General features: G+C 35.7%; 1 protein-coding gene across 9 annotated transcripts; it reads right to left on the reverse strand.

Annotated features, from left to right (window-relative positions):
* Positions 1 to 7,193: 7,193 nt before the first annotated feature.
* Positions 7,194 to 12,223, reverse strand: LOC122311818 (G-type lectin S-receptor-like serine/threonine-protein kinase At1g11410). 9 transcript variants are annotated; one of them, XM_043126522.1, is made up of 9 exons: positions 11,978 to 12,222; positions 11,625 to 11,694; positions 9,805 to 11,470; positions 9,467 to 9,610; positions 9,063 to 9,265; positions 8,720 to 8,930; positions 8,346 to 8,583; positions 8,060 to 8,210; positions 7,194 to 7,754 (listed from the first exon to the last, which is right to left on the reverse strand). In XM_043126522.1, exons 3-9 carry the CDS (start codon positions 11,066 to 11,068, stop codon positions 7,452 to 7,454), a joined length of 2,514 nt encoding a protein of 837 aa, XP_042982456.1. In that variant the 5' UTR covers positions 11,069 to 11,470; positions 11,625 to 11,694; positions 11,978 to 12,222; the 3' UTR covers positions 7,194 to 7,451. The 9 variants fall into 9 exon arrangements, with proteins under 9 accessions (XP_042982456.1, XP_042982453.1, XP_042982455.1 ...); XM_043126519.1 differs by having other exon boundaries at positions 11,615 to 11,694; XM_043126521.1 differs by having other exon boundaries at positions 11,870 to 12,222.
* Positions 12,224 to 25,658: the final 13,435 nt, after the last annotated feature.

Here is a 25,658-nt window from a genome sequence, read left to right on the forward strand (position 1 = left end):
AATGAAAGCTTTGAATGAATGTTGCATGCTCTGGATGTTGTGAATGTGAAGCTCTCAAATGATCTATTTATAGGCATATGAGACTTCATATTCAAATTTAAAAAGATTCACATGTCAAAGACAACATCATTCACTTTTTCAAAAAATTCAAATAAAAGGTTCTTCTTTTTCAATTGTCAAAGACAACATCATTCATTTTTCAAAAACTTCAAACCTAATCTTTTACTTTTGGCATATGACAAAAGGAGCACACTTCCCTTTTTCAAAAATTCAAACCTAATCTTTTACTTTTTGCATATGACAAAAGGAGCACACTTTACTTTTCAAATATTTCAAACAAAATCATCTACCTTTTGTATAAGTCTAAAAAAGCATCAATCACTTTTGAAAATATTCAAATAAAACATGCACATGTGAAAGATGACAATCAATCATCTTTAATATTTTCAAAGTTCAACCCTTTAATCAAGGTATGCACATGTGAAAGATGACAATCAATCATCTTTAATATTTTCAAATTTAATTTTCAAAAATATTCATGCACATGTGGAAAATGTATTTTAATGCTTTATGATAAAATATTAATTTTGAGCCTTAATCCTAATTTCGAATTTAATGTGAACAAGTTCTAACAAGAGCAATTCGAATGACTTGGCCATTCAAATTTAAGAGATTTACAACATTACTCTATGACTTTAATGTGAACTTGTTCCCTTCTTGCTCATGCGTATTTCCTTGATGTGCTTGACTTCATTGTGTAGACAACTTGAGCTTGAGACTCCTTTATTCTTTGAATTCATTTGTTATCATCAAAATCCATGTGTAAATATAGAATTACACAAAACTTGAAACCTTGGGTTCAACAATGGGAGTAATTTCTCATTGTGGAAAATGAGAATAAAAGCAATTTTGAGGAAAGATAATTGCTTGACGGCAATTGGAGATAGACCCGATGAGATCACTGACGATGGCAAGTGGAACGAGATGGATGGCAATGCTATTGCTAATCTGCACCTAGCACTAGCTGATGGAGTATTGTCAAGTGTGGCGGAGAAAAAAACAGCAAAAGAGATATGGGATATTCTGACAAAATTGTACGAGGCCAAATCACTACACAACAAAATTTTCTTGAGAAGAAAACTCTACACCCTTCGGATGATGGAGTCAACTATGGTGACAGACCACATCAACACCCTCAACACTTTATTTTCACAGCTCACAGCAATGGGGCATAACATAGAGACGGGTGAACGTGCCGAAATTCTACTTCAAAGTCTACCTGATTTATATGATCAACTCATCATCAACTTAACCAACAACATTGAAGTTCTAGTCTTCGATGATATTGCAACTGCAGTTCTTGAAGAAGAAAGTCGGCACAAAAGCAAAGAAGATAGACCAGGAGGTTCATAGCAAGCCGAAGCTTTGGTAATGACGAGAGGGATATCAACGGAACGTGGCCCCAGTGGGAGTCAAAATCAGAGTAGATCAAAATCCAGAAGTAAGAAGAATGTCAAGTGTCATCACTGTGGCAAGAAAGGGCACTACAAAAGGGAGTGTTGGCATCTCAAGAAGAACGAAGAAGCCAAAGGAAAAGGCCCTGAGTTGTCAAAAGCTCAGGGTTGTGTAGCAAGCACCTCAGATGATGGTGAAATTTTATACAGTGAGGCAACAACAGTTACTGAAGGTAGAAGAAGATTCTCTGATGTCTGGCTTATTGAGTCAGGAGCAACATGGCATATGACTCCCCGGAGAGAATGGTTCCATCAATATGAACCTATCTCAGGAGGATCTGTGTTCATGGGAGACGATCATGCCTTGGAGATTGCTGGTATTGGTACCATCAAATTGAAGATATGTGACGGTACAGTTCGCACCATTCAGGAGGTACGACATGTGAAAGGCCTGAAGAAAAATCTATTGTCTTTAGGACAATTAGATAATAGTGGGTGTAAAACCTATATTCAAGATGGGATCATGAAAATAGTTAAAGGCGCGCTTGTAATGATGAAAGCAGAAAAGATAGCTGCAAATTTGTACATGCTTAAAGGAGAAACACAACAAGAAGGAGAAGCATCCACTGCGTTGGCAAGTTCGGCAGAAGAATTAACAATGATGTGGCACCGTAAGCTTGGCCACATGTCGGAACGAGGTTTGAAGATTCTTGCTGAACAAAAGCTTCTTCCAGGACTTAAAAAGGTTTCATTACCCTTTTGTGAGCATTGTGTTACTAGTAAGCAGCACAGATTGAAATTCAGTAGTTCCTCTGCTAGAAGTAAAGCTATCTTAGAACTAATCCATTCTGATGTTTGGCAAGCACCAGTTTTGTCCCTAGGAGGAGCAAAATACTTTGTGTCATTTATTGACGATTACTCCAGGAGATGTTGGGTGTATCTAATAAAAAATAAAGCAGATGTATTTCCAGTTTTCAAAATATTCAAAGTGCGGGTTGAGCTTGAATCTGAAAAGAAGATCAAGTGTTTAAGGACAGACAATGGAGAAGAATATACTGGCATTGAATTTGATAGCTTTTGTCAACAAGAAGGTATCAAAAGGCAGCTCACGGTGGCATACACTCCACAACAAGAGCAATTAGGACTTTAAGAGATGAACAGAACCTTGTTAGAACGAACAAGAGCAATGTTGAGAACTGCGGGAATGGCCAAGTCATTTTGGGCAGAAGCAGTCAAGACTGCTTGTTATGTGATCAATCGATCACCATCAACCGCAATTGATCTGAAAACGCCGATGAAGATGTGGACTGATAAGCCAGCTGATTATTCTCACTTACATACATTTGGAAGTCCTGTTTATGTTATGTACAACGCCCAAGAAACATCAAAGCTAGATCCAAAATCTAGAAAATGTATTTTCTTAGGGTATGCTGATGGAGTCAAGGGGTATCGCCTGTGGGATCCCACTACCCGTAAGGTGCTAATCAGCAGGGATGTTGTATTTGTAGAAGATAAGGTACAAGAAAAAGAAAATGATAGCGCTTCAAAAGAGAAACCAGAGACTACTACAGTTCAAGTTGAAGAAAGACAAGAATTAGAAGTTCCAGATTCTTCTGAAGCAATATCAGAGCACGAAGAACAAGAACAAGCTGAGTGTACAATTCCACAAGTTCGACGATCAAATCGGGAGAGAAGAAAACCAGCTTGGCACTCAGAGTACATCATGGAGGGAAATGTCGCATACTGTCTACTAACAGAAGATGGAGAACCGTCAACTTTCCATGAGGCTACAAATAGTCAAGAAGCTTCTCTGTGGATGGTTGCAATGCAAGAAGAAATTGAAGCTCTCCATAAAAACAAAACATGGGATCTTGTACCACTACCACAAGGAAGGAAGGCCATCGGAAACAAATGGGTTTACAAGATCAAACGAAATGGAAATGATCAAGTGGAGCGGTATCGTGCTAGATTGGTGGTGAAAGGATTCGCTCAGAAAGAAGGCATAGACTTCAACGAAATATTCTCTCCTGTTGTTCGACTCTCAACGATTCGAGCAGTCCTTGCGATGTGTGCTACATTTGACTTGTACTTAGAACAACTGGACGTGAAAACTGCATTTCTTCATGGAAAAATTGAAGAAGAAATTTACATGCTCCAACCAGAAGGTTTTGAAGAAAAAGAAAAAGAGAACTTGGTTTGCAGGTTGAACAAATCTCTATACGGTCTCAAACAGGCGCCGATATGTTGGTATAAGAGATTTGATTCCTTTATCATAAGCCTTGGATACAACAGACATAGTTCAGATCCTTGTGTTTACTACAAGAGATTTGGTGATGGTAATTTCATTATTCTGTTGTTGTATGTTGACGACATGTTGGTAGCAGGCCCCAACAAAGATCGTATTACAGACTTAAAGGCACAGTTGGCTAGGGAGTTTGAAATGAAGGACTTGGGACCAGCAAACAAGATTCTAGGGATGCAAATTTACCGAGACAGAAATAATAGGAAGATATGGCTTTCTCAGAAAAATTATTTGAAGAAAATCTTGCGACGCTTCAACATGCAAGATTGTAAGCCAATTTCTACCCCTCTTCCTATTAATTTCAAGTTATCCTCAAGTATGAGTCCTAGCAATGAAGCAGAGAGGATGGAAATGTCTCGAGTACCGTATGCATCAGCAGTGGGTAGCTTAATGTTCGCTATGGTTTGTACAAGACCAGACATTGCACAGTCAGTGAGAGTGGTTAGTCGATACATGGCGAATCCTGATAAAGAGCATTGGAGTGCTGTAAAGAGGATCCTGAGATATGTCAAGGGTACCTCAAATGTCGCATTATGTTATGAAGGATCAGACTTTACTGTCAGAGGCTATGTTGATTCAGATTATGCAGGTGATCTTGACAAGAGCAAGTCCACCTCAGGTTATGTGTTTACTCTTGCTGGAGGAGCTGTAAGCTGGGTTTCAAAATTGCAGTCTATCGTGGCTACTTCTACAACGGAGGCAGAATATGTCGCAGCTACACAAGCTAGCAAAGAGGCAATATGGTTGCAAATGCTACTGGAAGAGCTCGGACACGTACAAGAGAAGGTTGATTTATTTTGTGATAGTTAGAGCGCTTTGCATTTGGCAAAGAATCCAGCATTTCATTCAAGGACAAAGCACATACGAGTTCAGTATCACATCGTTCGTGAGAAGGTGGAAGAAGGAAGTGTGGATATACAAAAAATCCATACAAAAGACAACCTAGCAGATATATTAACAAAGCCAATTAATAATGACAAGTTTATCTGGTGTCGATCCTCCTTAGGCCTAGCAGATATGTAAGCGGCATGGAGATGGAAAGTGTAGAAAAGATAGAAAGATTACAAAAGTGACTTTAAGTGGGAGATATGTAGCGGTAAAGCCACTTTTATGGGTCAAAAATGGTGGCTAGTTAAGCTTGCATTCACAGTTGCTTCCGCCATCTTCCAGTTGCTTCCGCCATCTTCCACTTGCTTCCGCTATCTTCCACTGCCACCTTTATGGGTCAAAAATGGTGGCTAGTTGACAACCTACATCAAGCTTGCGTTCACATTTGTTTCCGTCATCTTCCAGTTGCTTCCGCCATCTTCCACCTCCTTTAACTCCTATAAATACATGTTTTTGCTTTAAGAAACTTATCCCATTTTGAAAGAAAAATTTAGAGAAAGAGAGAGAGTTAAAGAGAGAAAAATAGTGAGATTTCTCCTATATATTGTCTCTCCTTTTATAAGAAAGAGTGAGTTTTCTCCTTTTATAAGAGAGGGTATTGTTAATTGTGCTCTCCTTATTCAAGAGAGAAATTCTTGTAATCCTTTTGCTATAAGTGAAATTCTTCTACAATTGGAGTTCCTTATTATTTCTTTTATTCTTTCTCATTTCTACTTCAGTTGTAATTGTATGCCCCGTACCACAACCTCCTAACACATACATGCACAATTTAGATGCACGCATGGAGGGTATATATATATAGTTATTCTTTTCAACATTGAAGAGGTATAATTAGATCATCAATCTGTATATAAATGCAAAGACTTCCAATGTAACATGTATCTATATATATAAATTCAAAAGCTCCATTGTACTTTCTTATGCCTTGGCGATCGACCTCCATCTACTTCAATAGAATCGGAGGTGAGCGTATGCTGCATGCTCGAATGTCTAACTCTTAACTCACATCGATCCATCTGGACCATTTTTCATTCTATTCTATTAGAAACAGATTGTGTGGCATGAATCTTTTTTAAATGATCTCTAATAAAATAGAGACATAACAAAGATATTTAAAGTTCCCGGATAACCTCCTTTATTGGTTGATTAGCTATGTGGTTATGATTTTGAGATTAATGTAGTGCTTTGGCTTAATTTTTCTGTTAGATTTCTTTTGTGCAGCATCTTTTTTTTATCCAAAATTCAGATACAAACCCTTAAGGCTTAGTTTGGATGGTAAAAGTATTTCATCTAATCTCATTTCATTCCCATCTTAACTCAGTATTCAAATATTACAAACACAAATATTTTTTAATTTTAATTTTTCAATTTTCTCATCTAATTATTACCTAATCATTAGAACTTTTTCAAACTTTCAAACAAATCACAAAAAAATTCAACATTTTCATATCTCAAAATAAAAATTATATTCTAACAATATTTTAATTTTATAATATTTTTATTCAACTTTTTTTCTCTCCTTTTTTCAAAATCCTATAAAACATTTCTTATCAAATCATTTCACTATTATTCACAGATTATCTCCTCTCATAATCTCACCATCCAAACAGGCGCGGATACCAGCCTCTCTATCCCACCTAAAAAACCATAAGCTACAGTACCTCCACGACTGCAGCTTGGGATATTTTGGGCTGCTCTGGCTGGGGAATATTTCAACATTTCACATTAACAAAGACCATCTAAGTTTCTACAAATTTGACAAAACCAAGAAAGATGGGGGATGAACTACTTCTAAAAGTGACTAGGATGCATGCCTCGAAATTTCCAAGCTGCTTACAAAATAAAGACACGAATGTCAAAATTTGATACTCGGAAATTCTAGCGCCCCTAGGGGGGAAGAATATCATGATGGATGATCACACCAAGAACCTCCCAGGGTTGTTTGTGCCTATTGTGAACGGCCACCATTTCCCATCATTACGTCTATAAAACAAAGAATGCAATGGTTCTAATTTTGGGGTAAAAATAAAAAAGCAAATAAAAAGTAAAGAATGCAATGATTCTAGATTAATTAAACAAGTTTTTTGACATTTCACCTTTCTTTCAAAAATACTATCTCCCTTGCACGAGATCAAGACTCTGACCAACATATAGAGAATCACTATATATATTAAGATCCAACAGCTAGCGTCCTTGTTTGTTGATTGACTTTCGAGTAAAAAGGTGCAAAAGAAGACGGGAATTTGCATGTATTTGATCAATATGCATATATATATGTAATAGTAGGCAATTACTACACGTACTTGGGCTTCATTTGTGATAATGACCCCTGCCTTTGACAACTTTATAGAAAATTTTATTCAAGGAAGAAGACATGTACAATAACTCGTCAAGTTCATGTACATGGGATGATTGTTTGCCAATGGCTATGGGATGTAATGTTAAGGCGACAAGTTTGGGGCACCTGCTCAAAACTCGGCTCCCCCTTTGAAGTTCAGCCTTGAAAAGTCAATAACTTGGCTTAAAATAAATACTTTAGGGCTTCTGGGGAGCAGGTAAGTTTCAAGATTTGATTGGATCTTTCGATGGACAACAAAGTCAAGGTTCTTCAAACTATAAAATATTAACACCTCATCTACTAAGTCATAGCAGAATACAAGTAACAATGGATGCAGTATTAGCAAACTGAGAAAATGAAAACAGGGAAAAAAAAAAATAGTGAAGTTTTTCTTTAGCACCAAAAACAATAAATGCCAAGGACTAGTCCTAAAATTAATGAAACAATTTGAATGCAGCCACCTAATTAATTAGCGACCTTCAGCTTCGGTTAATGTCACCTCATTTACAGAACAAGATCCTTTTGAAACTGATTTTAAATCATCGGAAGCTGTTCTGAAAATGAAAGCAGGTTGTTTGGGAGAAGGAAGAGTGATTGCATCAGTACCCAACATAAGCAGAACTTCCAGCATATCTGGTCGATCTCTAACATCTTCTTGCACACATAACAGCCCAATTTGAATGCTTCTCAAGGCTTCATGGGGAACATATGACTCATTTATCGATGAATCAACTATGTCCAAGGCTCTATCTTCTCTCCATAGTTCCCAGACCTGTGTGGTTCGAAACATTATGAATAAAAGGTTGTATTATAAAGGATTTAGATCCCCTATAAACTCTAGGATCAAGAGTGAGAGAGAGTGAGAGAGAGAGAGAAATAAATCCAAAGTAGACCCTACAACATTTATCAAGTATATAATATTGTCCAAAAAATTCACTCGGACAATAATAAATGTTGTCAGACTTATTTTACGTGAATATCTCTCCCATGCTTGAAGACTTTGAGTTTGAATAAGAATGCTAAGGGATCTAAATCCGAGGATAAAAGTGGTAAATATTGTTATTTTTAGTTACTTACATGCCCTATCAAAGTTAGGGAAGGGTGCTCCATATAAGAACCATTATTCTTCTTGCCACTTACGATCTCCAATAATATTACACCAAAACTAAAGACATCTGATTTTGCCGAAAATTTTCCAAATACTGCATACTCTGGTGACATATAACCACTGCACAAGAATTCTGTCAAAGTTAATCTTAACGTCATTGCATCTGAACAGTATAAAAGGTAACCTTAAGATTTTCGTAGTGCTTAGAAATTAGTGTAGTTTTAAGTGTGGGAATAGTTTGCATATGATACTCACTATGTTCCGACAACTCTGTTTGTCCTGTCTTGAATTTGGTCCCCATTGAGTATGCGAGCCACACCAAAATCTGAAATTTTGGGGTTCATCTCATCATCAAGTAGAATATTGCTTGTTTTAAGATCCCTGTGGATAATTCTCAACCTCGAGTCGTGATGAAGATACAAAATCCCACGAGCGATCCCAATGATTATTTCAAAGCGTTTGCTCCAATTCAGGGTTGAGCATCTTGTAGGATCTGTAACAATTTTGTTGCAGTAACACTCAAAATGGTGATTTCAATAGTGATTTGTATGTGGTTCTATATATATAGACAACAAAAGAACATATACATATATATATGGAGGGAATAAATTTTTAGAAACAAGACATACCAAAAATAAAGAAGTTCAAGCTTTTGTTGGACATGTACTCGTAAATCAGCATCTTTTCTTCCCCCTGAATGCAACAGCCCAACATTTTGACAAGATTTCTGTGTTGAAGTTTCCCAATCAACTGAACTTCATTTTTTAATTCTTCTATCCCTTGTCCTGAACTCTTGGATAGCCTTTTTACAGCTATGTGTTGTCCATTACGTAATTGACCCTGACATGATTAGTAAATCTGCTCCTTCAGTTCCATTTAAACCCTTCACACCCTCATTGTTATAGAATATTAAGGAACTTGAAATACAAAACAACTTGCAAGATAGCAATCATGAGTTGTCACCATATATACCTTAAAAACAGGGCCAAAACCACCTTGCCCAAGTTTATTGGCTGGAGAAAAATTGTCTGTGGCAGCAACTAGGCAGCTTAGATCGAAAATGGGTAGATCAAAGTTGGTATTACTGTCCTCGAGCTCATTTCCCTCCAAAGAGCCTTTGGTATCAGTAAAATTTACTGACTGATTGTGCAATTTTCTCTTTGCTGTCCTAAAACCTAATGGGAGAAATAGTTTAATACAAATTGGAATTAATAGAGCATTTAAGGACCTTTCATCATGTGGAAAACTAACCTAAATGACTCCTGACATATGAGAACTTTTGTTACCACCTATTGGAACACACACACACATACACACACATACACACACACACACACATATATGTGAACAAATACCATGCAACTGATTTTATTTACCTCTCGTTTTCTTCCTCTTCTTCTTCCTTAGCCATATATGGGCTAGTAAAATTACTGGCAACAATGGCACAGCAATGGACGTTACTACTAAAGCCAGCCTCCCCTTATTCCCAAGAAAACCTCCGGACTTCCTTGTATTCTTGGCTGAAAGGAAAAAGAAGGAAATAAGATAAGTAATGCTGCTTTTTCCATCTTGATTTTATCGTCCTTAATTATACTAGTTAATTAACACATCTTAAATGGTTTCATAGGTCAACCACTTAGATAAAAAGTTGCTTAAATTATAACAAAATTAAAGATGAAAAATAACATTTCTCTTGCGAAAGAAAGAAGCATACCTAAATCTGCCGCATCCACACGAACATTTAGACTTTGGTACCCCTCAACATCATGCACTAATATATCCATCAACTCTCCATACCATTGCAAGCAATTAGTTTCGTTCCCATCATTCAAGCTTGTAAAAGCTGTGCAAGAACAATTCCTCAAGCAAGCTTGCTCGCACCCTTCATAGCTCATAATACTCAAATACATCTGACCTGCGACAGACGAAAACGGAGCCTTGACACGCTCCACCTTCACAAACCCTTCTCCATTCCCACACATCGACAAACCTGACTTCTTTCTTACACAACCCTCAGAACCTTCTCTGAGATACCATTGCCTCGGAGACTTTGGTTCATACCCTGGGAGACATGAACATTCGAAATCAACATCGCCGGGGTTACAGACACTGTACGCGCCACACTGTCCATACTTGTCACACCGATATGTGGGTGCAGACCAGAACTCCTTCCATCGATGTTCACCATCATTCCATACTAAATGCTGGAGCAATCCGGAGTTGTCTACCACTACTCTTGTGATGAATGTGGGGTCATCGAAGAAGTATTGGTAAGCTATCTCATCTCCATTGTTGATGAAAGTGGTCTTACAATTGGATTTTATTGCAGAGGACCTCCATGGCCACGGTCCAGTCCGATAATATGGGATCGAACCCTTGTAAAAGAAGAACTGTGGCGTCTCATTAAGATTTAGCTTAAAGATACAGTCCCCAGTTCCGGGGTCATCTCGGGACTTCCAAGATGTTAAGAATCTGTCGAGCCCGGTTCTCCAATTCAAACCAATCGACATGTTGGGCAGCCAAGTGTCTGTCGGATAGTCAAAGCTTTGCCATAACACCGTTTTGTTGTTTTCCTGGACCAGTACTAGGTTTCCTGAATCCAGGAGCTGAGCTGCAGTGGAGGCTTGCCCTTGAACTGAAACATTTGTAGACCAGAGAGAACGGTTAAAGCCGTCATGAAGAACAAGATTTCCATCCTGCATGATCGAGAGAACTCCCGAGGAATCATTGAAAGGATCGTTCCTGTTTGCAACCCAAACCACAGTCAGTTCTGTCACTTTGGCGAACCAAATACCAAGATAACGATAGCTGGAGTTGGCTGGGCTGAAGAAGCCAATGGAGAAGTTCTTTTCTTTGGATATCAAAGTTTGGCCGTCTTTGATGGATTGGTTTTGTGTTAAGGTTTCAGTGGAACTGCAGAATGGGAAGAAGAATAGAAAGACTAAAATCAAAATCTTCAACATTTTGTCAGAGTTCATGTTCGAGCCTCAGCCAGTGGTCCTTCTATTGGAATGCTTGTGGGAAAAAATATATATTTCTTTTGATCATGTGGGAAAACAAAATTGGCAGTTGGTTTAGGTGACAATTATATATACATATATATCATTCATTCTATATTATATAAAAGCCGTCAATCTTCTCATGAAAGGGTGTTTTTTGCTCTGACATTATGCTTTCCATTTGGCCCCTACATGCATATCAAAATCACCGTTTCATCCCTCCATGTTCCACCGCCGCCTTCAATTTCTGGAAGACCGCTTTAACTTTTTCATCTCCTGCGTCTTCTACTAACTTTTTCGTCTTCCCATTGTGTTCTACTCAGGGCAATCCACCGCCTTAGTATTATCTCTCCTCCCACTTTTCCTCTTTACATACCCCAGCTGCCCAACCAAGATAAATAAATAAATAAATAAAAACAAAACCCTAAATAGGACTTTGCAGAAGGAAAAAAAAAACCCTAAATCAGGCACCGCATCAGACCAGCTGCCCAACAAAAGGTTCACCTACAACTGCGACGGCCACACCTTCAATTACCTCGTCGACAACTGCTTCTGTATTCCCCCCCTCTCTCATCCATCGTTCCGATTATTTTCTCCATCTTCAACTGCAAAAACCAGATTAAATCTTGTAAAAGTTTATCTATGAAAATTCTTACTATATTCTTCTCAGAATCCCACTGCCATCCAACCCAAGTGGACAAAAGAGTACCAAACAGGAGTAAACCAAACACAGAAGTCGAGCATTTTTTGCCTCAATCGCATCGAAACGGAACAGCGCACCAGATTCAACCTCTGCCCGAAAAAGCAGAGAAGTATGCAGCAGCAGCAGCAGCAGCAGAAGAGAGCAAACAACGCAGAAAAAGTAGCAACAGAGAAAAGGCTCCTGACCTTCAACAGAGCCCCGATCAGAACCAAATCAAACCCAGCCGACATAAAACCGCTAACACAACCTCGATTGTTCTTTCCCGCGATACACCCAGAAGGCTACAGGCAGAATGTCATTTAAAAGATCCGAATTCCATCTCAAAATGGAGGGATGCCTAAAGTCAAAAGAAAAGAAAACCTATAATTCTACTCTTAAAGTCAACCGTTGCGGCTTTCGTTTACAGTCTAGTCCTATTTTTTAGGTAAAGACTCTCCTTCAATATTGACGTCTGTAATTATTGCATCAAATTGCTGATACGTATGGGCATTCGTGTTGCTGATAGGTATTCCAACAAAAAATAATTCCATTATTAAAGTCAACCATTGCGGCCTTTTTTTTTTTTTTTTTTTTTTTTTCAAGCAAGTTGTTGATTGATAAAAACTAAATGATATATGATACAAGTTTCAGTCTAGTGGAAGTCTCCAACAAACATCTTAAAACAAACAAAATACAATACCAGTTAAAATAGAAAAGAGCATCTTGAGTCAAAATTGACTCCCATCTATTTTTCACTAAGGAGAATGTCGCTTAAAGTAGTTTTGAATAGTCTGATAAATAGACTATTAAACTACGACTAAAAGTCGCAACATGAAAGTATGTGCTGCTGCTTGCTTGTCTAGACTGACTGTAGAAAACTTCCACACCCACTTCATCTTAATCATCGGTTATAAAGAGTAAAAACATAAAGACATAGCGTATTACATATAACGTATTACATTAATTTACGTTAATTTATAAATTTATTTATATAAAACTTATTTATATTTATAGTATTTCTACTCAATAAACTGTACGCGTCTGCTTAAAAGAATGAAAAATATTAATATATTCTTTGAGTTTATCCCTTTATTTTAACTATTTATGTCTTTAATTGTTTTTATTTAATGATTAAAAAAGTAATTTTACGTATATTGATATATATATTTTGTTTAAATATTTAAATATATTAAAAAAATATGAAAAGAACAAAAACAAAAACAAAAAAAACTCGAAGTACCCAAATGCACGAAACAAAAAGTAAACAAACCCATTGAAATTAAATGCAAAACTATTTACACATACCCAAATGCACGAAACAAAGGTCCAGCAAACCAACAAAAATCCAAATTCGAAGTACGAGATGCCAAAAAAATTAACACAAAATCCGGCTAGCAAATTTCCGTCGAGAAGGCTTCTGTCAATTGCAAGTTCTGTCAAGCCCTAAGAATCCATTTAAAAACCTCATAAAAACATAAAAAACATTAATCTTAATACAAGAAAATATAATTTTGAAACCACAAAAAAAAAAAAAAAGAATGAGAAATATTGGGCAGATTTAACCTTTTAAAGCAATGTTTCGGAAAGTGATAGATGGGTGTTATAGTTAGCAGTGGTAGTGCAGAAATGGAGGCGCGAGAGGGCTTTGGAGCGACACTCAAGGAGGAATGGATTTTACGAAGAGGCGCTTGGGGAATTGTTATTTTCCTCTCATAAATATTCTTTTACAGCAACCCAGGACACATAAAATTCGATGGCCAGATAGATTTAACGGAAAGTTAACGGAAAATAATTAAAATTACTGTAGCTCCGTACAAATTTCTGTTTGATAGACACTTTATATATATACTAGGGTTGAGCACCGACGATGTCAGACTCAGATTGCCCTACCTCCGACTCCGACTCCAACCTTGTCAGAGTATAATTTACTCACCAAACTCTCAAACTGGCATTTGCCTAACCAACAAAAGCTAATGCATATTTTTTAACTATTAAATTTCCTGGAGAATTTAGTTGCAGCCATATCTTTGATAGAAGATTCTAAAATGTGCCATGAGTGAATACCTATAAAACAATGTGCTATGAGTGAATAATTTGGTATGCATTTAAAAAGATTATTCCTAGTCTGAAATAGATGAATGTATGCTCATATAAATTTTCGTTAGGTACATATGAGAAGATGGATGAAATTTTCATTGGGATTATAGTAGTACTTAAACTCAGTGTACTTTTGAATCTCTTTTTATACATATGAAATTTTTTATTTTTCCTCATTTTACCGGATTGAATAATATGGTTTTCACATTCTGTGGCCTTCAGCTATATGTTGGTTTAGTTCATGTAAATAATATTGGAAACTGTTGAACCCAAGGTTTCAAGTTTTGTGTAATTATATATCTACACATGAATTTCGATGATAACAAATGAATTCAAAGAATAAAGAAGTCTCAAGCTCAATTTGTCTACACAATAGAGTCAAGCACATCAAGGAAACAAGCATGAGCAAGAAAGGAACAAGTTCACATTAAAGTTATAGAGTAATGTTGTAAATCTCTTCAAAATTCGAAATTAGGATTAATGCTCAAAATTAATATTTTATCATAAAGCATTAAAATACATTTTTCACATGTGCATGAATATTTTTGAAAATTAAATTTGAAAATTTTGAAAGATGATTGATTGTCATCTTTTACATGTGCATGCCTTGATTAAAGGGTTGAACTTTGAAAATATTAAAGATGATTGATTGTCATCTTTCACATATGCATGTTTTATTTGAATATTTTCAAAAATGATTGATGTTTTTTTAGACTTATATAAAAGGTAGATGATTTTGTTTGAAAAATTTGAAAAGTAAAGTGTGCTCCTTTTGTTATATACAAAAAGTAAAAGATCGGGTTTGAATTTTTTGAAAAGGAAAGTGTGCTCCTTTTGTCATATGCCAAAAGTAAAAGATTAGGTTTGAAGTTTTTGAAAAATGAATGATGTTGTCTTTGACAATTGAAAAGGAAGAACCTTTTATTTGAATTTTTTTAAAAAGTGAATGATGTTGTCTTTGACATGTGAATCTTTTTAAATTTGAATTTGAAATCTCATATGCCTATAAATAGATCATTTGAGAGCTTCACATTTACAACACCAAGAGCATACAACATTCATTCAAAGCTTTCATTCTCTTTTCTCTAAACATTGAGCCTTAATCCTTATTCATTTTGAGAGATATAGTTTGTGCTGTATTGTTCTTATTTCACTCATTGAGGAGTGTTTTCTGATAACCTACCCACTATCAGCTCTTGTATCAGAAAAAGGGTGTGTATAACCCTTGTGCGTGTAGAAAGTATTCTACACGGGGAATAGTTGAATCACCACGTGTAAGGTGATTGCAAGTGTAGAGGGTGTTCTACACGGATCCTTTGTAGCGGTGTTGTTCAAAGGTGTAATAGGTTTCTATCTCCACCTGAAGGAGGTTGAATAGTGAATTTGGGAATCCTCAAGGGGTAGCTTGAGGCGAGGACGTAGGCAGTGGGGCCGAACCTCGTTAACATACTGAGTTTGCTTCTCTCTTACCCTTACTCTTTATATTTATTGTTATTTCATATTTTGTTTATATTTTATATTATATATTTGATTTATAATTGTTATTTTTATTTAATACAACTCAATTCACCCCCCCTCTTGTGTTAGTCATCTGGGCAACAATTGGTATCAGAGCTAAAAGCTCTATTATAAGATTAACTATCTTTTGAGTTAAGATCTTATGGCTAACATTTTAGCTTCATTTGGTGAAGGTCAATCTAGCAGTCGGCCTCCACTCTTTTGTGGAGATAATTACTCATTTTGGAAAGTTAGAATGAGAATATTCTTTCAGGCTCAAGGTCGAGAAATCTGGAAATGTATTGTAAATGGACCTTATATTCCAACAAAAGTGGTTGATGGAGTAAAGGTCAAAAAGGAAGAAGAAGAGTTTGATCGTGAAGACGATAGACTTTATACTTTGAATTTAACTGCTATGAATTTATTATTTAATGCTCTCAATGGAAATGAGTTTAATAGAATAATGACTTGTGCTACGGCAAAAGAAATTTGGGATAACTTGGAAGTTACTTATGAAAGAACTTCGCAAGTCAAGGAATCAAAAATTTATATTCTTACTCATGAATATGAAATGTTTAAGATGAATGATGATGAATCTATTTCTAGTATGCACACTCGTTTTACTAACATCATAAACAGCTTGACAGCTCTTGGCAAAGTTTATTCCAAGGTGGAGATAGTAAGAAAAATTCTCAACTCTCTACTAAAACGCTGGGAATCAAAAGTGACAGCGATTCTTGAAGCTAGAGACCTCAAGAAGCTCGAAGTGAATGAACTCATCGGGTCACTTATCACCCATGAGTACACATTGAAAAGAGGAGAAGAAGAAGGAAAGCCAAAGAAGAGCTTAGCACTTAAAGCTGTTCCTCATGAAAGTGAAAGTGATGAAGATGAGGAAAATGACGATAAAGATGAAGAAGTTGCGATGATAACAAGAAGAATTCAGAGGTTCTTGAAGAAAAATAGAACTCCTCCGAGGAAATCCTTCAAAAAGTTTTCCAAGAAAGATTCAGGTAAAAATGACACTTTAATTTGTTATAAATGCAATAAACCTGGTCATATCAAGCCAGATTGTCCTCTGCTAAAGAAAGATCGAAACAAGGGCAAGAAAGCAATGAAAGCTATATGGGATGATGATTCAAGTAGCTTAGATAGTGAAGCAAGCAATGAAGAATCAGCAAATCTTTGTCTTATGCCTAAAGATGACATTGAGATAACAAATCTTGATAATATTGAAAATCCTTCATATGAAGAATTGCAAAATGTTTTAGAAGAGGTTTATGAGGAATTTGAAAAATTTGGTATCAAATATACTGCTTTGAAAAAGAAAAATTTTTCTTTAACAAATGAAATTGATATTTTAAGAAAAGAAAATATCATTTTAAAAGATGAAAATCTTGAATTGAATAAGAAGAAAACCGATTTAGAAAATATTGTTGAAAACTTTACGAATGGAAAAAGAAATTTTGAAAAACTTCTTGCTAGTCAAAGATGTGTTTTTGACAAAGCAGGCTTGGGATATATGCCAAAACAAAAATACAAACCTTATAAAAATTTCTTTGATAATCCTTCTATATCAAAGACCAATAATCAAAATTCTTTTCATAAAAATAATTTTGTCAGAAAAAGATATTATTATAATTATTCAAGTTCTTCATATATGTCACATGCTATTTGCAATTTCTATAATAGAAATGGTCATAATTATCATACTTGTCCTATTAGAAGAAATCATACAATGACTATTAGGGCCATATGGATACCTAAAAATCTTGTTTCTTCTAATACTAATAAATAAAGGACCCAAAGAACTTGGGTACCAAGAAAAATCATTTTAATTGTTTTTATAGGTATGCATGAAGTTATCCACAAATAAAAACAAGTGGTTTTTAGATAGTGGATGTTCAAGACACATGACGGGAGACAAGACTAAGTTCTTTGATCTTAGATCTAAAGAAAAAGGACACGTGACATTTGGAGACAACTCGAAAGGGAAGATCGTGGGAATAGGTAAAATTTGTAATGAATCTTCTCTCATAATTGAAGATGTTCTACTTGTTGAAAGTTTAAAACATAATCTTTTGAGTATAAGTCAATTATGTGATAAAGGATTTACAGTTACTTTCAAAATGGATAAATGCATTATTTTGAATGATCATGATTGTAATATTTGTTTTATTGCTTTTAGAAATAATAATGTTTATACAATCGATTTTGAAGAAATTACCTCACAAGATGCTATTTGCTTTTCAGCTCAAAATGAAACTAGTTGGCTATGGCATAGAAGATTAGGTCATGCTAATATGGAACTTATTTCCAAACTTTCAAAAAATGATCTTGTGAGAGGTTTACCAAAAACAAATTTTCTTAAAGACAAAATTTGTGATGCATGTCAATTTGGTAAACAAACAAAAACTTCTTTTAAAACTAAGAAACATATTTCCACTACTAGACCATTGCAACTGATACACATGGATCTTTTTGGACCAAATAGAGTTGCAAGTCTAGGAGGAAAATATTATGCATTTGTTATTGTTGATGATTTCTCTAGATATACTTGGGTCATCTTTCTTGCTCATAAAGATGAGGCACATAATGCCTTTACCAAGTTATGCAAGAGAATTCAAAATGAAAAGGGCTATACTATTTCAAGTATCCGAAGTGATAGGGGAAAAGAGTTTGTTAATAAAAATATTGAAACGTTTTGTGATGAAAACGGTTTTGTGCATAATTTTTCTGCTCCTCGAACTCCTCAACAAAATGGGGTAGTAGAGAGGAAAAATAGATCTCTTCAAGAGATGGCAAGAACAATGCTCAATGAGAACAACTTGCCTAGTTATTTTTGGGCCGAAGCGGTAAGTACTGCATGTTATGTTATAAATAGAGTTATGCTAAGGTCTAAATTAGATAAAACCCCCTATGAGCTTTGGAATGAGAAAAAACCCAACATTGGTTACTTTCATGTATTTGGATGCAAATGTTTTATTTTGAATGACAGGGATAATTTAGGCAAGTTTGATGCAAAATCTGATGAAGGTATCTTTCTCGGGTATTCTACTAATAGTAAAGCTTATAGAGTATTCAATAAAAAGACTTTGACTGTACAAGAATCTATGCATGTAGTATTTGATGAATCTAATTCTCCACTCTCTAAGAAATCTATTGATAAAGAAACAGGAGATATAAATAACACGGAAAGTCTCAATCTCAACAAAGAGAAAACAATAGAGGAAGTTCAACATGGAGCCATCAGGAAAGATCATCAAAATTTAATACAAGATGCAACCAAACAGTGGAAATTTGTGAAAGATCATCCAGTGGAACAAATTTTGGGAGAACTTTCACAAGGTGTAAGTACTCGATCATCTCTTAGAAATATTTGCAATCATACTGCTTTTCTATCTCAAATTGAACCCAAAAATATTGATGACGCACTTCTTGATGAATCTTGGATTCTAGCTATGCAATAAGAGTTGAATCAATTTGAAAGAAATGATGTTTGAACACTTGTTCCTAGATCCAAAAATCATACTATTATTGGAACAAAATGAGTTTTTAGAAATAAAAAAGATGAGTCCGGAGTCATTACTAGAAATAAGGCTCGACTTGTAGCCCAAGGTTTTAATCAAGAAGAAGGAATCGATTATGATGAGACATATGCACCTGTCGCAAGATTAGAAGTTATTCGAATGCTACTTGCATATGCTTGTTATAAAGATTTCAAACTTTTTCAAATGGATGTTAAAAGTGCTTTCTTAAATGGTTTTATAAATGAAGAGGTATATGTTGAGCAACCTCCAGGTTTTGAAAATCATATTTCCCCAAATCATGTTTTCAAACTCACAAAAGCACTATATGGACTTAAACAAGCTCCTAGAGCTTGGTACGAGAGACTCAGTGGTTTCTTGATTGAAAAAGGTTTTTCAAGAGGAAAAATCAACACAACTCTTTTCATTAAATATGAAAATGATGATATTCTTTTGATTCAGATTTATGTTGATGATATAATATTCGGTGCTACTAATGAAAATATGTGTCAAGTTTTTGCTAAGACTATGCAGGAAGAATTTGAGATGAGTATGATGGGAGAACTTACATTCTTTCTCGGATTGCAAATTAAGCAAGCAAAAAGTGGGATATTCATCAATCAATCAAAATATATTAAGGAATTACTGAAGAAGTTTGGGATGGAAAATGCTAAGGAAATTGAAACACCAATGAGTCCATCAACTAAACTTGATAAAGATGAATCCGGTAAGCCAGTTGACTCGAAAATATATCGAGGTATGATTGGTAGCTTATTATATTTAACAGCCAGTAGACCAGATATTATGTTTAGTGTGTGTTTATGTGCACGCTTTCAATCATCTCCAAAAGAATCACATTTAATTGCAGTTAATCGCATTCTTAGATATCTTAGTGGTACAATTAACCTAGGGTTATGGTACCCTAAGCACACATCTTTCGATCTAATCAGTTACACAGATGCAGATTATGCTGGTTGTAAAATAGATCGAAAAAACACTAGTGGAGCATGTCATTTCGTAGGTCATGCACTAGTTTCCTGGTTTAGTAAAAAACAAAATTCTGTTGCACTATCTACTGCTGAGGCAGAATATGTTGCTGCGGGTAGTTGTTGTGCTCAAGTTCTCTACATGAAGCAACAACTTGAAGATTTTAAACTCATGTATAATCACATTCCAATCAAATGTGATAATACAAGTGCTATAAATCTTTCAAAGAACCTAATACAACATTCTAGAACTAAGCATATTGAAATAAGATATCATTTTCTTCGAAATCATGTGCAGAAAGGTGATATAGTACTACAGTTCACAAACACACACAATCAGTTAGCAGATATATTCACAAAACCTTTACCGGAAGATAGATTGTGTATGATTAGAAGAGAAATAGGTATGATGCATGTTATGAATATCTCTTAAAAGATAGATCAGAGTTCATAAAAATAGAAAGATATTTTTTAAATACTTTTACATAAACTTGAGATTCTTAGCCTCCTGTTTGAGACGCTCATTATCTTCATACAAAATCATGTCATCCCTATCCATGGGAACTGGCAAGCGGAATGAAGAATCTAATAGAGATTTCAACTGTTTATTCTTCTGCCGAATGATTCATTCCCTTGTGTGAGACTCTTGAACAATTCGTTGAAGTACAACAATTTGTTCTTTAAGCCTTTCAACTTCATGGTTTTTGGCTTGTACTCGCTGGGAAAAGACAACAATAGAGGATGAGTAGCGAGTCCCAAGACTCACCAAGTCGTAGATAGCATCGGAGTCTGACTTATTAGCCAAACTATTATTCTCTTGCTGCAACATGGCACCAATGGTAGCTGCAGAAAGGACAGGAGGTTGAGGTGCAGAATGCCTCATGGATGGATCTAGAGAAATGTTAGAAGAATGAGCCATTGAGAAAAGAATAGAAGGTTTAAAACAAGAATGTTGAAGGAATGCAGATGAGTTATAGAGGTGAGATGAAAACTTGATGCGGATTGGATGAATTTCAGGATTGATTTTATAGAGATAGCATAAAGAATAAGACAAACTATTGTCTCTTCAAATCTTATTTAGTCAAAAGAAATACAAGATATGCTGGACACACTTTGTCAAAAGTTTTCTTACTAAGCCAACGAGATTAACAGTAGATTGTCCCTATTTTTCTAGTAAACAATGAACCTCTGCTGTTATCTGCCGATGTTGACCTTGTATCTGAACCCTTTCTCGTTCCAGCTCCTCTATTCGTGGTTGCAGATCATGAGCATACCAATCTGGAAATTTTTTCAACTCTTGGTTTTCTTGCTTTATCCTTTTATTCTCACTATCCTTATTAGCAAGCTTCCGTCGTAACTCAAATATTTGCATGTTAAGATGATCAATTTCACTCACCCTCGCCATTAACCTCCGAGACATGATCGTAACAGAGGCAGCATATTGACTACTGAGCATTCTTGATTCTGCAATAATCTCAGAATCAGCCTTATTAGAAAAACGGTTCTCTGCTCCTATCATGATATTGACGGCCTCAGGAGAGAAGATTGATGATTGATACGTCAAGGGTTCCTGATTCAAGTCTGGAACATTAGTGGAAGAGAATTGCTCAGCCATTCTATCGTTGTAAAAAAAAAAACAGAACTCAGGTCAAGAAGCGATTATTTTTTTGGCATCCGATAGATGAAAATTATCATTTTTTTATAACAACTCAGAGCCTTCAATCACGTTTGTCAACAACATCAAGAGATTGTTTAAATCTCCAGCCGCACTAAATTCATAGAGTTAGGCCTCGAGACTTTGCAGCATTTGTCGGATCACGGACGGCTTCTTTTTTCAATTATCTACAGTGTCTATTAACGCACCGTTTTCTTCAGTCTATTTACTTGCTGCCGATTCTTTTTAATGATGCCAAAAGGGGGAGAAGTGTTAGACTAGAACATTAATATTGTTTGAATTGCTAAACTTGTTATATATGCTTGGAATTATATTTATACTTTTTTCTTAAAAAACTAACGCACATTCTCAGGGGGAGCTTAAGTATCAATACAGACTTCAGGTTCTATCAAGTATTTGTCATCATCAAAAAGGGGGAGATTGTTGAACCCAAGGTTTCAAGTTTTGTGTAATTATATATCTACACATGAATTTTGATGATAACAAATGAATTCAAAGAATAAAGAAGTCTCAAGCTCAAGTTGTCTACACAATAGAGTCAAGCACATCAAGGAAACAAGCATGAGCAAGAAGGGAACAAGTTCACATTAAAGTTATAGAGTAATGTTGTAAATCTCTTCAAAATTCGAAATTAGGATTAATGCTCAAAATTAATATTTTATCATAAAGCATTAAAATACATTTTTCACATGTGCATGAATATTTTTGAAAATTAAATTTGAAAATTTTGAAAGATGATTGATTGTCATCTTTTACATGTGCATGCTTTGATTAAAGGGTTGAACTTTGAAAATATTAAAGATGATTGATTGTCATCTTTTACATGTGCATGCCTTGATTAAAGGGTTGAACTTTGAAAATATTAAAGATGATTGATTGTCATCTTTCACATGTGCATGTTTTATTTGAATATTTTCAAAAATGATTGATGCTTTTTTAGACTTATATAAAAGGTAGATGATTTTGTTTGAAAAATTTGAAAAGTAAAGTGTGCTCCTTTTGTTATATACAAAAAGTAAAAGATCAGGTTTGAATTTTTTGAAAAGGAAAGTGTACTCCTTTTGTCATATGCCAAAAGTAAAAAATTAGGTTTGAAGTTTTTGAAAAATGAATGATGTTGTCTTTGACAATTGAAAAGGAAGAACCTTTTATTTGAATTTTTTGAAAAAGTGAATGATGTTGTCTTTGACATGTGAATCTTTTTAAATTTGAATTTGAAGTCTCATATGCCTATAAATAGATCATTTGAGAGCTTCACATTTACAACACCAAGAGCATACAACATTCATTCAAAACTTTCATTCTCTCTTCTCTAAACATTGAGCCTTAATCCTTATTCATTTTGAGAGATATAGTTTGTGCTGTATTGTTCTTATTTCACTCATTGAGGAGTGTTTTCTAATAACCTACTCACTATCAGCTCTTGTATCAGAAAAAAGGTGTTTATAACCCTTGTGCGTGTAGAAAGTATTCTACACGGGGAATAGTTGAATCACCACGTGTAAGGTGATTGCAAATGTAGAGGGTGTTCTACACGGATCCTTTGTAGCAGTGTTGTTCAAAGGTGTAATAGGTTTCTATCTCCACCTGAAGGAGGTTGAATAGTGAATTTGGGAATCCTCAAGGGGTAGCTTGAGGCGAGGACGTAGGCAGTGGGGCCGAACCTCGTTAACATACTGAGTTTGCTTCTCTCTTACCCTTACTCGTTATATTTATTGTTATTTCATATTTTGTTTATATTTTATATTATATATTTGATTTATAATTGTTATTTTTATTTAATACAACTCAATTCACCCCCTCTCTTGTGTTAGTCATCTGGGCAACAGAAACGAAGCCAGTTGAAATTGTTCTGGAAATAAAATTTCCCAACGTTTCATTCTTACAGCTGCATACACCACACATTTAGAACAACAAATTACTAAACTTACCTCAACACAAAAGCACAAACACTGAAGCCAACTGCAAAATCACTTGAAAAGGCCCTAAAGTTTAGAGCACACTATCCACGTCACTTACATTGAAAATTTTGATTTATAATATTCAAATTTTAAAATTTCTCTTTCAAATCAAATTATGTCATATAAGTTTTTTATTAAGTTTGTTATCCATACCGATTTGTAAATAGAATTTTTTATCATATAAATGGTGTTGGCTCTAGCATTTAAGGGAGTTCATTATGTTTTTCATAACTTTACATTAAACTATAGTTTGTTTGATTTGCATTTGTTGGTCCTACTGTTTGTAGGAAATTAGAGAACAAAATGTGTGACCAGAAAAATTAACAAAAAATTTCATTAATTGATAAACAACCACCTCTCAGCTTTTTTATATTTTCAAAACCTGTTTGGCTATGAGGAAAACAAAAGGGAAGTTTCGGCGGCAACCAAACAGAGCATAAGACTAAATATGCAAACGAGAGGCACTTACTTAGAGCTTGCTCCACCGAGAATATTCTGGACACGTCCTTGCAGAGCATCCTTCTGAGAAAATCTTTTGTCATCGGGGACACCGACTGGAAAAATTAAGTCCAAAATCTAAGATTGGCCCGCATCTGATTTAAGCATTTAAAGTAAGGATGTATTGGCCCCAAAACTTCTTTTCCAAAAATTAAAATAATGGCCCCAAAATTTCTTTTTCATAGATGATCATAAATGCATTCAAAGCTGTGAACAACAAGCAAGAAATGATAGACCCAATGAACCAGATCTGGAAACAGGTTCGAAGCTGTGAACAACAAGAAAGAAATGATAGACCCAATAAACCAGATTTGGGCGCAAGGTGGAGCAACAACAGAGGGGAGCATTAATGGAAGGTCAACGACAAACGGAGGAAAGGTTATGAGCGGTTTCTCAAGTTTCTCTTTCACCTCTTTCGCTGTCTTCATTCTTAGAGCTGGGTTTCGGTTTCACCTGATAAATGTTGGGTTGGAAGATGTCGAATAGGGCTATACAAAATACTAAAAAACCAACCGGAATCAACTCAGACCGGCCGCCGGAGATCAGAACCGGCCGGAACAAGAGTAGAACCGGTTGGCGCACGATGGAATTTATTCAAAACCGATATCCAGCGGTTCGGTCCCGGTTTGAACCTGGGCCGGACTGCTGAACCGATCGATGGTTTAAATATTTTTTTTTTAAATTATACATATATGAAACGAAGTCATTTCACTTAAAGAAGTGAAATAACGTCGTTTTAGAACATAGTATTTGAAAAAAAATATAAAAAGAATGGCGCCGTTTTAACTCTAGGGTTAACACGGCCCATTCTTCTTCTTCTTCCTCACTTTTTTTTTTGCTTTCAGGGTTGCCGAATGCCGCCACCTCTGGCCTCCTTGCTCTCTCTCTCTCTCTCTCTCTCTCTCTCTCTCTCTCTCTCTCTCTCTCTCTCTCTCTCTCTCTCTCTCTCTCTCTCTCTCTCTCTCTCTCTCTCTCTCTCTCTCAAGGCGCACGCAGCCACGCAGGGCCACCTCCGTCGCCAACTCCTTCTCTCTCTAATGTCACAGTTCGTCATCTCTCTCTCTCTCTCTCTCTCTCAAAAATTTCAGTCCGCGGCTTCAGCCTTCATCACGCTCTCTCTCTCTCACGGCGCATGCAGCCACTGAAGACGCCAACGAACTGATTAGAGTTATGCCGAGACCGAGGACGACGGTTTCCTCCCCATTCACCGGCCGGTTTCAGTCAAGATGTGCATCATTTAAGGGTATCAGTGCGGTTTCGATTTTGGACAAAAAACCGCACCAATACGTCAGTTTTCACCTCTAATGTCGAACTTGTAGTTGAGTTCAACCTGACTTTATTCGGGTTGGGTGGATCGGATCTTACGGACGGACGAGCTACGGGCTTATTTTGTAAACATGTCCCAAAGATTAAGACATTGAAATATGATCTCTATGCCACGTAAAAATAAGAGAAATGATATTTGCAGCGGTGGAATGTGCAAGTGTTATACACTATTTTTGAAAAAAGTGAGTAAATACGGGATTCACATAAAAGAATTTATTTTTTAACAGTGAATTTCACTTTTTTTCAAAACGATTGTGCTGTACTTACGCACTCCACGATTATATATAATATTACTCGAAAAATCTTTCACAACACGTATA

Source organism: Carya illinoinensis, chromosome 5 (genome assembly GCF_018687715.1).
Source record: "Carya illinoinensis cultivar Pawnee chromosome 5, C.illinoinensisPawnee_v1, whole genome shotgun sequence".
Taxonomy (NCBI): domain Eukaryota; kingdom Viridiplantae; phylum Streptophyta; class Magnoliopsida; order Fagales; family Juglandaceae; genus Carya; species Carya illinoinensis.

Excerpts from the sequence above, each read along its gene's own strand:
- LOC122311818 (XM_043126522.1), bottom strand. The coding sequence starts at position 11,068 with ATGAACTCTGACAAAATGTTGAAGATTTTGATTTTAGTCTTTCTATTC. Across the intron at positions 9,611-9,804 it reads TGTGGATGCGGCAGATTTAG|CCAAGAATACAAGGAAGTCC; the intron begins GTATGCTTCTTT and ends TTTTCCTTTCAG. Across the intron at positions 7,755-8,059 it reads CCCTAACTTTGATAGGGCAT|GTCTGGGAACTATGGAGAGA; the intron begins GTAAGTAACTAA and ends CGAACCACACAG.